We start from the raw sequence: 14,120 nt of genomic DNA, 5'->3' as shown, positions 1-14,120 counted from the left end.
TAGATACTTGATGGTAGAGCTAGAGAAGAAAAAATGGACTAAGAAAATACCTCTAAGAACTTTCATTCTACTAGGGGAGATAGCCAATGATAACACATAAAAGTCACTCATATCATATTTAACTAGAATAACAGCTAAAGCAAAAATTAATCAGAAAAGGAGTAAAAGAGGAATTATTAGAAATGCTTTAATTATAGACATAGGGGGACAAAAAGACTGTCAGAGACACTGCTACTGGAGTCTGAGGGACTTCATGTGTAAGAGACATATAGGCAAAATAAGAAAGTGAAGAGAACAAAGAACTAGAACCTGGAGAATTCTACTTCTAGGGAGATGTGATGAAATAAACAAAGAAGTTTGAGCTTGTTGTCCTAGGGATTAAATGAGGTATGAGTTTACAAGGTTTTGAGCATTATTTGTCTCACACTTTGAGGAACACATGCAATGTCTATTTGTATAGCTTTTTTCCTATTTTTCTACATAAGCTGATAAAATGTATTTACTCATAAAATTTATTTATTCTGTAAATATTTATTGATTAATCTTCTGAAGCCAAGAATTCTTGAGATGATTTGGGGTTGAAGCAGAAAATAAGATCAGCTTTCTTATCTCTGTGACTTCAGTTTATGAGCAAGACAAGATCACATGAAAGTGACAGGGTGAGATTAGTAAGGGACACAGTCAGTGAGTAGATGGGTCACACAGAACTTTCCAAACTCTGGTGAGGCACAAAATGAAAATCTCCTGAAAGACTGTAGCTTTATTTTGAAGTAGTGGCCCTATTGTAATATGGTAGGTGTGTTGTGATCTGATGCATAAAACATATTCTGCTCTGTTAGACTTTTGTGTGAAACAAAACAGAGAATTTAGGTAAGAATCCAGAATAAGAACTTTATGTGATAGTCCCTTATTATGTGTTATATTTGGACTACCTGGATTGCTTTCTAGAGCTATATAATATGTGGAAAAATAAAAAATGTCATTTATGTAGAATTGACCGAACTATTAAAGGATTGGGCAATGATAGATAGAACATGTTAAGAATTACTCTGGACCACATAAGCAGAAAAAGCCAGAAGTGGCACTGTGGCTCAAGTGGTAGAGCACTAGCCTTGAGCTGAAGAGCTGAGGGACAGCGCCCAGGCCCAGAGTTCAGGCCCCACAACCGGCAAAAAAAAAAAAAAAAAAAAATTACTCTGGAGTTTCCCTTGAGACCCTTTGTAGAAATGCTATTGACTGGGGGAACATAGAAAGATGGAGGATACAGACCAAGACTTTTGTTTAGAACATATAATATTGGAGATGTCTGTTAGACATCCAAGTACAGATGCTAAGTAGATATTAATATTGTGAATTAAGAGGAGAGATAGAGGCAACACACATTTGTATGTATAGGTATGTCATCTATATGTAAAATGCCTGTTTTTAATAAAAGAATACAGTTCCAGAAAAAGACTCATGTTTAAGTGTTGAGTCATCCTATCTTTAATCCTTTACCTGGAAGAGAAGGACAGTAGAGAAAGAACAGTACCTAGGCAAGAGTAATACAGAAAAAGGCAGAAGAATGTGTTAGCATTGAGACCAAAAGCAAAATATTTCCAGATTTAGAAAGTGTTTGAGCTGTCAAACATGAGTGAGAAGGTTAAACACGTGATCTTGGGTGTTACATGGACTGGAAGGGCCTGAACATGTGACCCCCAAAGGACTATCCTTGACAAAAGATGGCCCATTCTTTCTCATTCTCTTCTTACGGAAGTTTAATTGGAAGTGAATGTGGAGGGAAAGCCGGAGTTGAAGAAGATCATGTATAGTGAAGACAGATGATGAAGGTAACATGAAAAGTTTTGTGGGGAGAAAAAAAGCAAGCAATGTACTGGGGTCCTAATAGGGGAAGGACCTAGAATCATCTCTAAGTCTGGGTTGAAACAGCATCAGATGTAGGGCATCTTACATGGAAATTATTAAATCCTAGATATAAGCCTAAAGAGAAGAGCAGAGAAGATGATTTTTGTAAGAATTAAACAATGAAGACCTTAATAGGGAAAAAGGGAAAAAGAGCCTAGAGCAATAGTTGAGGGGTTAATTTCTGGACCAAAATGTTATTTCCATTTTTAGGGTACATGGCAAGACTCATTTGGTCATGAGGAATGGCTCATGTGTCCCTGGTTGGTTGAATGTATATAACCAGCCTAATATATTCAACTCTATTCTAATACAGTTTTTACTTTAGCTCAAGTCAATGAAAGCAAAATGTAGGTGACAGTACTAAGAGATGTTTATCCTTCCCAATCTGTAACTAGTGGCTCCCTCTGTCCCCAAATGGCAGTTGTCCCTCCTGTGTGATTTAAAATGCAAATATATTTCCTATAAATCTGCAAAACCCAAATAATTCAAAGACATATGGCACTTTGACAATTAATAACATAGCAAATGTAATTTGCCTGGATTATTAAAATGACAATTTTTTTTTTGCAAAGAAAGGTGTCTTTCCATTTGAGAGGTCAAGGTCTATTACTCCAAGCTAAATATAACCCTGAAAATGAGGACTTTGGTGATTAGCTCTCTGAACCTTCTAATCTGATTATCAGTTTTAGCAGATGTTCCTTTAAAGCATTATGGCCATGCATTTACACTGTAACTGTCTGTTTGCTCTTGAATGGATTGTGAATTTCATGGTAGGGTAAAAAAGAAATCCGAGATAGAGCTAGCCAGGTACTGACCAGAGTCGTAAGCACAGGCCATACAAATTATGCATCCCTAATCCTAAAATCCTACATCCAAAATGCTCCAAAATCTGAAACTTTTAAAGCACTGACATAATGCCCCCAAGTGGAAAATTCCACAACTGATCTCAAGTTACCTGTCACAGTCAAAAGAGGTGCACCAAAAACATTTCATAGAATCATCTAATATCAGATATTTCATATACATCTAAGGTGTATATAAAAACATTAAAAAATTTTCTGTTTAGACTTGAGTCTTAGCTGCAAGATAATCTTATTATGTGTATGGAAAATATTGGAAAATAAAACTCCCAAATATGAAATATGTCTTGTCACAATCAAATTTTGATGATGTGAAAGAAGAAGACCTATTCCAATGATTGAGATCAGAAGATCAGGACTCAAACTGCCTTTGCTGGCTTTGGGGAAGTCATGTGTCTACCTAATCTTTACCTGTGTTATTTCAAAATGGAAAGAATAAAGTGTCTTTTAGATGACGATTGTGGGACAGAATTCACTTATGGAAAGATTAGGCACAATGAAAACTCTCAATAAACATAAAGGCTAATCAGTATTGTTTATTGTTTTTGCTATTGATGTTCCCACAATTGTAGAAAAATTTCTCTTCTTCTCCCATTCCCTTTTTTTTTTTTTTGTCGGTCATGGAGCTTGAACTCTGGTCCTGGGCACTGTCCCTAGGCTCTTCAGCTCAAGGCTAGCACTTTACCTCTTGGACCACAGCACTACTTCCAGTTTTCTGAGTGCTTTATTGGAGTTAAGTGTCTCTCGGACTTTCTTGCCGGGGCTGGCTTTGAACCACAACCTCCAGATCTCAGCTTTCTGAGTAGCTAGGATTACAGGTGTTATCATCCACCGGCTCCCAGATTTCCCATTCTTGACACACCACTCTCCAGCACTGTGATAATCAAGGCTAAAATTTGAGGTAAACAATTCATCTGTGCTGAATGTGGGAAGTCTTGGATTATATAGTCAATTTTCTGAGTGCCATGTGCAATTAAAGACGTGAAAGAGATGCTTGTAATCCCAGCACTAGGAAATCTAAGGTAAGAGGCTTTTTTAAAGTTAAGTTTTTCCTACTTCCTCCACTGTGATTTCATAGAACCGAAAGTCTATTTAAATATGGTACTAAGAGCACTACATTGTAAATCAGTTAGACAGCACTAATCTCTCTACCTTGTTATGCTATGGATTCCCTAATGTGTTTATCTTTGTATCCCACAAACTAGTACAGGGTTTGGTACATTTTAAAAATTTAAAAACAACACCTCCTCTTCCCCCCTTCCCCCCCCCCCCCCCCCCACGGAGTTCCATCCTTTGTGTGGCCCTCACATACATTCTGTGTCCAACAGAGGGAGCATGAGAGTAACTATTTCCCATGTGACCCAAGTTTTTGGAAACAACTAGTTGGTGAAAGTTACCTCAACTTCAACAAAACCCTCATGAATAATAAACCCTAATTATTTCTCAGAGCAGATCAATTAAAAATTTCTTAGCAGATGTGAAGATCCCTCCTTAGTGCCGATTTGATTCAAGTTTTATTTTGACAGGGCTTAAACTAACAGGGAGCAAGAGCTTTCTATTTATTAAAGTGTTTAACAATATAACCTTTTAAAACACTTTAAAAAAAATAACAGGTATCTCCAAATTACTAGGCTCAATTAATTCTTATCATTTGCTCACTCACTGATCAGGCATATTGCCTCTCTCTAATGTCTGTGATAGAGATGAAGCCCATTTAATTCAATCCCACCCATAAATTCTTGAGCATCTACCAAGGCCTCTCAGAGAACAGAGCATACTACTGAAAGCCCAGAAAATCTAGAAGCTAATATTATCCAATTAATTTAAGATTCATTTGCCATGGGGCCAAGGGGACTGTGAGAGAGATAAAGATCTGCCATGTGCAGAGATAGTCCTGAATCACTGGAGCTTTTAAGTTTCTTTTAGACTTTAACGTACAGTAGAATGAACCCAGGCCTGCATGTATTTAGAAAGAATACAGGACTGAGAAACTTAAAAACAAAACAAAACAAAACTGGAGCTGGGTACCGGTGGTTCACACCTGTAATCCTAGCTACTCAGGAGACTGAGATCTGAGGATCGCAGTTCAAAACCAGCCTGGGCAGGAAAGTCTGTGAGACTTATTTCCAATAAACCACAGAAAACCGGAAGTGGCTCTGTGGCTCAAGTGGTAGAGTGCCAGCCTTGAACTGAAGAGCTCAGGGATAGCACCCAAGCCCAGAGTTCAAGCCCCACAACAGATAAATCAAAACATTGTCAACAATCATGTAAGTAGAAATGAATAGACATTTTATCATTCTACATTATAGATTATCCCACTGTTAAATGGGTATACATAGTTTCTTTAGCATTAAATTTGAGAAGTCCACGGTTTATATTTTACTGAATACCAAACTGCTCTGGGCCTCTGTGGTGTGTCACAGACACTGTAACTGTCATTTAGAATGGCAAGAAGAGCTCTATCTAGATGACAACTTTCCTCAGTTCCTTTCCAGCCTTAGATTTTCTATGGACACATCCTCAGGCTCATGGCAACCTTTTGTCATAGAAACTGTCTTAAGGAAATACAGAATCATGATATTCCTCTGGAGGCCATGGAGAAGTCATTTTGCTTTTCCAGGATGGTTCGTCAGTGTCATTTCAGTAGTTTTCAGGACATTTAGAGCCTTTTACTTTGGAAGAGTGTTTTTTTATTTAAATAGAGTCCTTTCCTTTCTGCTAACATGGCTTGACAAACATAAACTTTTAACTGTCTCTCTTATTCAATTCTTAAAAACTTTTAACTGTCTCTCTTATTCAATTCTTCTTCCTCTATCAGTGATTGAAGAGGTGTTAAGACATAGTCCACTTGGTATAGAAAAAGAGAAAAAAATTAACATGGCTAGAGTGCCTCTCTGAGCACTGATTTCAATCTGTGTTTAAAGACTCCCTGCAGAAAGCTAAGAAACCTATTTTTGCTCTACTCCTGTTCCAAGTTCATGAATCACACAGCCGCTCTGAGTTGACTGTATATTCATTCTGCTTTGGCCAAAAGCACTCTGAAGTTCATTACCTTAAAGGGAACTATCAAAAAGTGACATCTAACTGGTGTGACCTCTTCAAGCAAGAATAGCTGATGAGGTCAACATCATAGGTGTTAGTCCCACAAGGCTAGTTCACATTGTCCTGTTTACTGGTGGGAGCTGGTATGCCATCTTAAAAATATATTCCAAGGTTGTGTGTGTGTGTGTGTGTGTGTGTGTGTGTGTGTGTGTGTGTGTGTGTGTGGTGGGTGATTTGCTGAAGGTAGCTTTCACTGTCTCTTGCTCTGGAGAATTGACCATACCCATCTCTCTACATTTCTGCGTTCACTGATGGAGATTGGTAAACTATACAAAAGAGATTCCTCCCTCTTTTTGTCTCTTTGAGAGAGCTTTAAGTTAAACTTTTGCCTCTATAGCTCTGAGTCAAGCAGACTCATTTCTGGAGCAGCTTAGTCTCTTCCTAGGAATAAAATTCTGTACTGTGATTTCAGAGCTGTTGGACACTGACAGATAACAGGTGATGTGCAAAATATCACAGACTGTTGGCCCACTATGTGCCAGAGACCTGTACTTTTCAGGATTTTCCCAGAAAATTGGAGGAGAACTTCAATCAACTCCCTACTGTGCCCTGGAAGTTGGGTTGTGGGGGATAATGATTTACTAGAGAATGTCAAACAAAACAAAAGGAAAGGGAGAGGAAAGGAAGATACATTCATTGAGAGAGCTGTTTCAAGTATCCTCCAAATATCTTGAATACATAGATGCAGTTGTCAAAAATTCATCAGACCGCACACATAAGATGTTTTAGGAGTCTCTAATTAAATATAAATTGGAATTGCATGAGAATCCATACAGAATGGATTTCATGTAAAGTCCATTTAGATATCGAATCTAATGGAGTCAATTGTAAAACACAAGACTGGATACACTTGACCCCAATGAGACCCACAAATCTCTCTCTTTCAGCTCCCTTTACATCCGTGCATTTCTGGGTCCTAAAGTGTGAGTTCAGGCTTCTTCACCGTGATGCAGCAATTCAGGACATTGAGCAATGTCCCCTAGGTCATTTTCTTCCTTCCTGGTTTGGGTCAATGATGGGAAATCACAGACAACAGACATAAACACACTAGTGGGATATACCCTTCTGGGCAAAGGAGTAAGTTTGGAAAGTAGGCTCAACTCTTCAACATAGTGGGAATTTCCTCCCTCCTGGACACCCTCTGCAGGGCTGGCAGGGGGTGGGGGGTTGGTTAGTCATAGCCCTAGGCGTGAATCAGCCTCTGCAAGCTCCGCCCTGTCGGGGGTCAACTAGACTCTTCCCACATAAAGCAGAGCCCACTTTCAGAAGTTCAGACGCAGCACCCCCTCTCCCGTGGGGCTCCTTCTTGGCAGGCTCTGGGCAGCTTGAATCCGCACCATGGACCCTGCTCGACCCCTGGGACTGTTGCTTCTGGAGCTGCTGCTGATGGAGGTTGCGCCCGGCTTGAATGCTGGAGCACCCACAGGTATCTAGGCTGGGCGTCTTCCCAGGTCCCCGCGGCTGTTTTCCTGCTGCTGTTTCCCTCTGTTCTCCACCCCCACCACCACCCCGGTCCCCAGGTCCTTGCCACTCACCCAGGGAGACTCCCCAGTTGCCCCTTTGTCCCCCCCCCGAAAGGGTACAAAACTCCCCAGGGATGGTGTGCCCTTCCCTCTCAGGAACTCAGTCTGACTGCCTTCCCTGCCTGTGGCATTCTGTCCTGCCCCTCCACTAGACAATAATGCCAAGATCTGCCTTTTGCCCCCGGACGAAGGAATCTGCCGGGCCATACTTCTCAGGTACTACTATGACAGGCAGACGCAGACCTGCAAGACTTTTTCTTACGGGGGCTGCTACGGCAACGCCAACAATTTCTACACTTTGGAGGAGTGCGAAGACGCCTGCTGGAGAATGGAGAGTGAGTGTCCCCAGCGCCTTCTTACACCAGGCTTCTGGCTCCTTCCTCCTTCAAAGGGCGGCTAGGAACTCATCTCACTTTCCTGATGGGGTTTTCTCCAGGAAATCTGAGCTTGAATTTCTTCAAGTGTTCAGCGAACTTCACAGCCTTTTAGTTTCCCAAAGGAAAAGAAACATCTACAACCACTACCACAGCCTGTCTCGCTGCGCTGCGCTGCGTGACATCTCCTCTGTACTCCGGGACTGTGTGTACTTTAGGAAGAATGTAGGAGTTCCTCACGGGGGCCAAATAAATGCAAGGGACAACTTAAGAGCTTTCCTGTCTTTATCATTAGTTCCCAAGACTACAGCTTTTCTTCCCCTCCTTGAGACCGTAGCCAATTATCCATCTTTTTGAAGTATTTTACTTTGAAAAGGTGTGTTTTAGCTTCTTCAGTGACTTCATTTCTGTCCTTAGAGGTTCGTGCAAAAACCAAGTTTAGATTCACAATACTGTGTTCTGCTTGAGGATATTTTTGTTTGGTTTTTATTTGATTGTTAAGGAGTGTAATGCGTTTTTCCAGTTACAGAACTGAGTCAGGGGGAAATAATGCATTCTTAGAAGTAATTGATTAACTTCACATGCAGAAATAGCCAGAGAACAGTATCCCTATTGAATTTGAAAGATACATCACAGTGGAGTCATGTCTGGGTGTACTGTGTTTAGGAAAAAAAAAAAAAGGAAATCACTAAATGTAATTATTTTTCCTTAGTTGTTTCTGTAATTGTGGTAAATTTTTTTAAATATTATAATGACTACTTTTAATCATATTATTTTATTCCCTCTTCTCCCCTTCCTCCCCCCCCCCAGAAGTTCCTTTCATTTGCCGTTTAGAAGTGAGTAAGGGTCAATGTGGACAGCCCAGAGAACAGTATTTCTTCAACTTAAGTTCCATGGCATGTGAAAAATACATGTCTGGGTCATGTGAACACAATCAGAACCAATTTCCTGATGAAGCCACTTGTAGGAACTATTGTCTGCCAAAGAAGAAAAGTAAGCCCTATTTTTATGGTGTTTCTATTTCATTTTTCTTTCAAGATTTTTGAGTAAAAAATGGTTTCATTAGAAATTAACATGCTTTGTATTCTTGTAATTTCACTTAGTATGCTGTAGCATTTTTACTTTATTTCGTTTTGCTTGGGATCTAAACCAGATCCTGTCAGTCCTAATACTACAGCGCCAGGTAGAAGTCTAGCCCTCCATTTTAACGTCTGAAGATGTAAACTAGAAGTTAATGACTTGCCAAATTCTCAAGGCTGGGAAGGGACAAAATCATTATTCAAAATGTTGCTGCTTTTTCATGTTGTCTTTTTTAGAACTACAGGATTCAGTTAAATAGCCTTCATCCAAAAAAAAATCTGAAATCAGAGGTGGTCAGAATAAACAATTTGAGCACTTACAGGTATCACAAGTGGAAAATTTCATTCGTGACCTCCTGTGATGGAGAGGTCTCAGTCAAAATGCAGGCACACTGAAAATCATCGCAGAAAGAAATCTCTTCAAGCTAGGAGTATATGGTATACACGAAACTTAAATGAATTTCTTGATTAGACTTGAGTCTCATCTCAAAGATCTCTCATCATGCATATGAAATTATTACAAATTTGACAAATTCTGGAATACTTCTAGTCCTAAGCATGTTGGATGAGTTATGCTCACCTTCTATTGCTCAGTTCCTTAACTTTAGAGTAAAAATGATTATAGTACTCTTTAATAAAGGCCATGACTTCAAGTTTTTGGAGAATCAGATAGTGGATTATATGCTCAAGATTTTGATTAACTTTCTGTAATTTTTTGTAAATGCAAATTGCAGCAAAGATATTCTAGGTCTCCTTTATTCATGACTTCTTACTTATTCCATTTTACACTTCCCATCTTCAAAATGATAGGCTATTTGTGCAGTGTTTAATAAATGTGAAGGGAGATAGCCCAGGCATCTTTTTCAGATCCAGCAGAGACAATTTCATTAAAAAAGAGATTTAACAAATAAGCTGGGTTCTGGTGGCTAATGCCAATAATCCTCTATACTCAAGAGGTTGAGGTCTGAGGACTTCAGCTCAAGGCTAGCACTGGCAGAAAAGTCTATGAGACTCTTATCTCCATTAACCACCAAAAAACTGTAAGTGGAGCTGTAGTCAAGTGACTTCAGACTTAAGTGAAGAAGCTAAGGGACAAGCTAGCCTCAAGACCTTGAGTTTAAGCTCCCATACTGGTACACACACACACACACACACACACACACACACACACACACACACACACACGCACACGCACACGCACACGCACATACACACACCATAAAGATTTAGAATTACCAAGAAATAGCATACTTTCAATTTGAGACATACCTTAAGGTTTAATGAATAAATTCTGTGATTCGGAATAAAGTTTCTATGGGATTAGATGTTCTTCACTGTTCATTAATTTTGCTATTCTTATTTTCTTTTTCTTAAAAGCTCCATCCTTCTGTTACAGCCCAAAAGATGAGGGACTGTGCTCTGCTAATGTGACTCGCTATTATTTTAATGCAAGATACGAAGTCTGTGAGGCCTTTACCTATTCTGGCTGTGGGGGAAATGAAAATAACTTTTATTACATGGAGGATTGTGAACGTGTTTGTGCACAAGGTAATAGATTTCTTCTTATCCAGTCTTTAAACAAACTTTGTGAATAATTCATAAGCAAAAATATGTATTCTGTATCCATTTGACTACTTGGAAATGGCCATTTGTAGATTAATCCAACATAAATGGCACTTCCATGCTGATTTGTTTTGTTAAATATACATCCTGCCTAGCTGCAGCAGTCCATGGCTACATTCTTGTATTTTAAAAGGTAGAGATGTTATCAACAGAGTGTACTATGAAACTAAGTGACTTTATCATCAGTACAAAGGACATCAGTTGAGCTTATAAGCATAATGAAAAAGCTGAGCTCAAGTGAGCCTATGGACTGTGGACATGTGATGTTGATTATTATTTTGTTGATTTCAGCCTTGGAGAAGGATGAAAAGAAGATGCCAAGGCGTTTCTCTGCCAGGAAAAGGCTGAACCTCCTGAAGATACACTCTAGAAAGAATTCTAGCAAATTGGTTACAGTTTTAGCGGAAGACTACTAGGGTAGCATGGGAAGGGAGCATCTGTTCATAATTTTGTCTCTAAAAGTTACTTTTACAATTGTTATGCAACTTGTGGGTAGATCAGGAGGGGGACACTGGAGGAGAGTGAAGGAAGGGTTGACATTGTCCAAAAAGAAATGTTCTCATTGCCTGACTTACGAAATGGTAACTCCTCTGTGCATTACCTTAATAATAAATTTTTAAAAGGAAAGAAAAAGAAAAGAAAAAAAATAGCATAATAAATAAAAACTCTTTCATTCCTCCAAAAACTTTAAAGATTACTTTTATAGTTGTATATATACAAGTAGCTGCTACTCAAATATGAACTTAGCATTTTTAATGTTCCTATGTTTATGAGATGGAATTTTCTTAGGATATAAGATGTAGTGCAAATCACTCACCTAGTTCTTGGGGTGGCTAGTCTTAATTTCAGAAGGCAACAATAACAGAAATGGAGTAAGACTATGCAATCAGGAAACTTTAACATGTAGGAACATAAAAAAACTGGGAAATATATTTCACTATAAGTTTAAAAGACAGATTATATTTAGGTACAAAAAATGAGAAAAAGGTACAGATTTTCCAGCACCTGAAAAGTTATTTCAAATAGTATTATGTAGATCCTCTACCTGTAGTCCTTCTATAGTGTCAGATGGTAACTGATGAGGAAGGGGACTTATTTCAAATATTGTAATAAAGTGTTTTTAACTGAATTAAAAGCTGGTCAGTCAAATAAAATAAAAAATCCCAATGGTTAAAAATTAGGTTGCAACTCTATTTCTGTATCTATTTATTTTTCTGTCTCCCTGTCTACCTATTTACTCTCACATACATGCATATATTTATGCATGCGTATAATACATAGATGACTTTCCACATTTCCTGTTATAGTATTTCCACCAAAAATGATTTGGAGAACAATAAAATTGTTAAAAAAGTTGTACTATTCAAAGTGTTTGTATTACACCAAGAATCCAATCACTCATGATTTAGTCATCTAAATTCCATGATTAAATTACTTTAGATTTTTAATAATGCTTTCTATAATTATGATTAGATTGTTTCTCTATATTGCAAAAGTTTTTAAACACTCTGTTTTCTGGGTACAATTAGTATGTTTAAAAGTATGCCCCATGTTTAGTAAAATTATAAATGTATTTGCCTTGTGCTTGAGAAATCTTTGAAAACTTATTTCAAAGTTATTTTGACAGACAGCTTTATGCTAGGTAGCAATGACTGCAAACAACAGGTGATTGGCTGAAGAAATTATGGATAAGGAACTATATAATATATATTATATACCAGGTATATTATATTAAAAATATTCTTACCTCAGGAATGCATTTATAAAGAGGACGTCAAATATGGGATAATCATACACTTGCACACAAATGTCAAAGAAGACATAAAATTATGAGTGGTTATTCATTGGGGAAGAAGAGTGTGGACATGAGATAAAGTTAATATCTCCACATATATGCTATTGATTTTGGGCCATGTATATACATATATATATTTCACAATTTAAAACAAGTTAAAAATTTTAAAGGCATTTGGTAAATTATTGGAAACAAACAAAAGCAAGTGCATCTAACTGAAAACATCAAATAGAATAACTGCATAGAGGACGTATCCTTATTTTCAGTGAATTGCAAAATGAGCACTTTTGACTGTATGTCTTTTGAAGTCTAAGGATCAATCTAAGGATCAAAAATTCTGGAGAAAACTGAAAAAGCATTTATAAACTAGTCTTATTATAATTAGCAACACTTCTATTGTTATTTTTAACCTATCATATATAGCATTCTAGTATACTATATATTCCTTAAAAATCAAGTATTATTTTTCTTTAGATTTCTAAGTATTTACCTTTAATACTTATAGGGATAGAAGTATAATAAAGAAAATAAATAAGTAACTTCAGCTAAGTGCCACTGACTCATGCTTGTAATCTAAACTATTCAGTAGTTTGAGATCTGAGCATTAAGGTCCAAAGCCAGCCAGGTCACAAAAGACTTTGAGACTCATTCTCCAATTAGTCAACAAAATATACTAAACTGGAGGTGTGACCCAAGTGGTAGAGTGCCAAGCATGAGTAAAAAAGCTGTGAGTTTAAACTCTGGTACCAGCACAAAATCTTTCATTTTTTAAACTGGAATTTAAAAAAGTATTAGTATAACATATAATTAATTTTCTCTTTCAAAAAATGTGTTTTTTCATTTTTCCATTCAAAAGTCCTCCAAGCAATGATAACTCAATACAAGATTTTGGCCTCTCAAAACTATGCCACAAGAAGAACCGGTGCTCTTAGGAGAGATCTTTGAATCCAAGTCATGGGGGGAAAATACATTAAGATGAGCCTGAGCCATATTAGTCCAGAAATAAAGAAAGTTATCGAAGGGTAATGAGCCAAGTCATGCAAAAAAGGACACTAACATTAAGTAGCTCACATTGACTTAAACTGAGGTAATACGAGCTTCAAAGCAATTAAGGACCTGAATATGTAACAATCCATGTCCTCAAATTCCCCATACCTTTCTTCATATGTACACACTCATGAAATCTTTCTTAGTAACTTTTTAGAGTTTTATTACTTAGAAAGCTGATGAATTATCTTTTAAAAAACTGTTCCATAAAAAGCTAAAGCATGTATGAGAAAAATTCATTTGTAAAAGAGGTCCACCTAATACATGCAACTAGAAAATTCCCTGAATGAAAGCATCAGTCTAGGCCATGATAATCAGTGTTGCTGAAGCCATTCCATGAAAGGTGGTTGGGAAGCAATCCCATGGAGAGCTTGGGGATCAGACTAATCCATGAGCTTGTAGATGATTCTAACACCCAGGAAAGAATAGCCTCTTGCTATGGTACGATATTCAGTGTGTCCCTCTCCACAAGCTATTCTCACAGAAAGAAAAACTAGTACCTCCAGGTTCTCAAATTACAAAGAAATATTGGGGATCCAGAAGCAAACTATAAGAATCTTCTAAATTGCTATACTGTTTACAGGGCAAATAACTCTTCCTCATCCAACAAGGCAGTGGAATTTTTAAAAGGTTCAGGAGATGGGCTGTTTTGTTTTGTTTTTTATAGACTATGTGACTTAACAACAACAAACATCAGTATAGTATTTAAAAGATTTGTGGTGGAATACAGCTTTTGTTTCTGACTTGTTTTGGTAAGCTTGGATAAGGATTATAGTAGAAAAGTCTTAGGGTATGTTCTGGGAATTTAGAAA

At 37.7% G+C, this 14,120-nt stretch overlaps 1 protein-coding gene across 1 annotated transcript; it reads left to right on the top strand.

Moving 5' to 3' along the window:
- Positions 1-6,970: 6,970 nt before the first annotated feature.
- Positions 6,971-11,646, top strand: Tfpi2 (tissue factor pathway inhibitor 2). Its single transcript, XM_069997276.1, has 5 exons — positions 6,971-7,293; positions 7,543-7,725; positions 8,575-8,757; positions 10,221-10,391; positions 10,758-11,646. The coding sequence occupies exons 1-5, from the start codon at positions 7,206-7,208 to the stop codon at positions 10,880-10,882; spliced, it is 750 nt and encodes a 249-aa protein (XP_069853377.1). The 5' UTR covers positions 6,971-7,205; the 3' UTR covers positions 10,883-11,646.
- The last annotated feature ends 2,474 nt before the right edge of the window (positions 11,647-14,120 follow it).

This window comes from Dipodomys merriami, unplaced genomic scaffold (assembly GCF_024711535.1).
Source record: "Dipodomys merriami isolate MVZ:Mamm:240054 unplaced genomic scaffold, mDipMer1.0.p SCAF_5, whole genome shotgun sequence".
In the NCBI taxonomy this organism is placed as follows: Eukaryota; Metazoa; Chordata; class Mammalia; order Rodentia; family Heteromyidae; genus Dipodomys; species Dipodomys merriami.
This window is presented reverse-complemented; position numbering and strand designations above follow the sequence as displayed.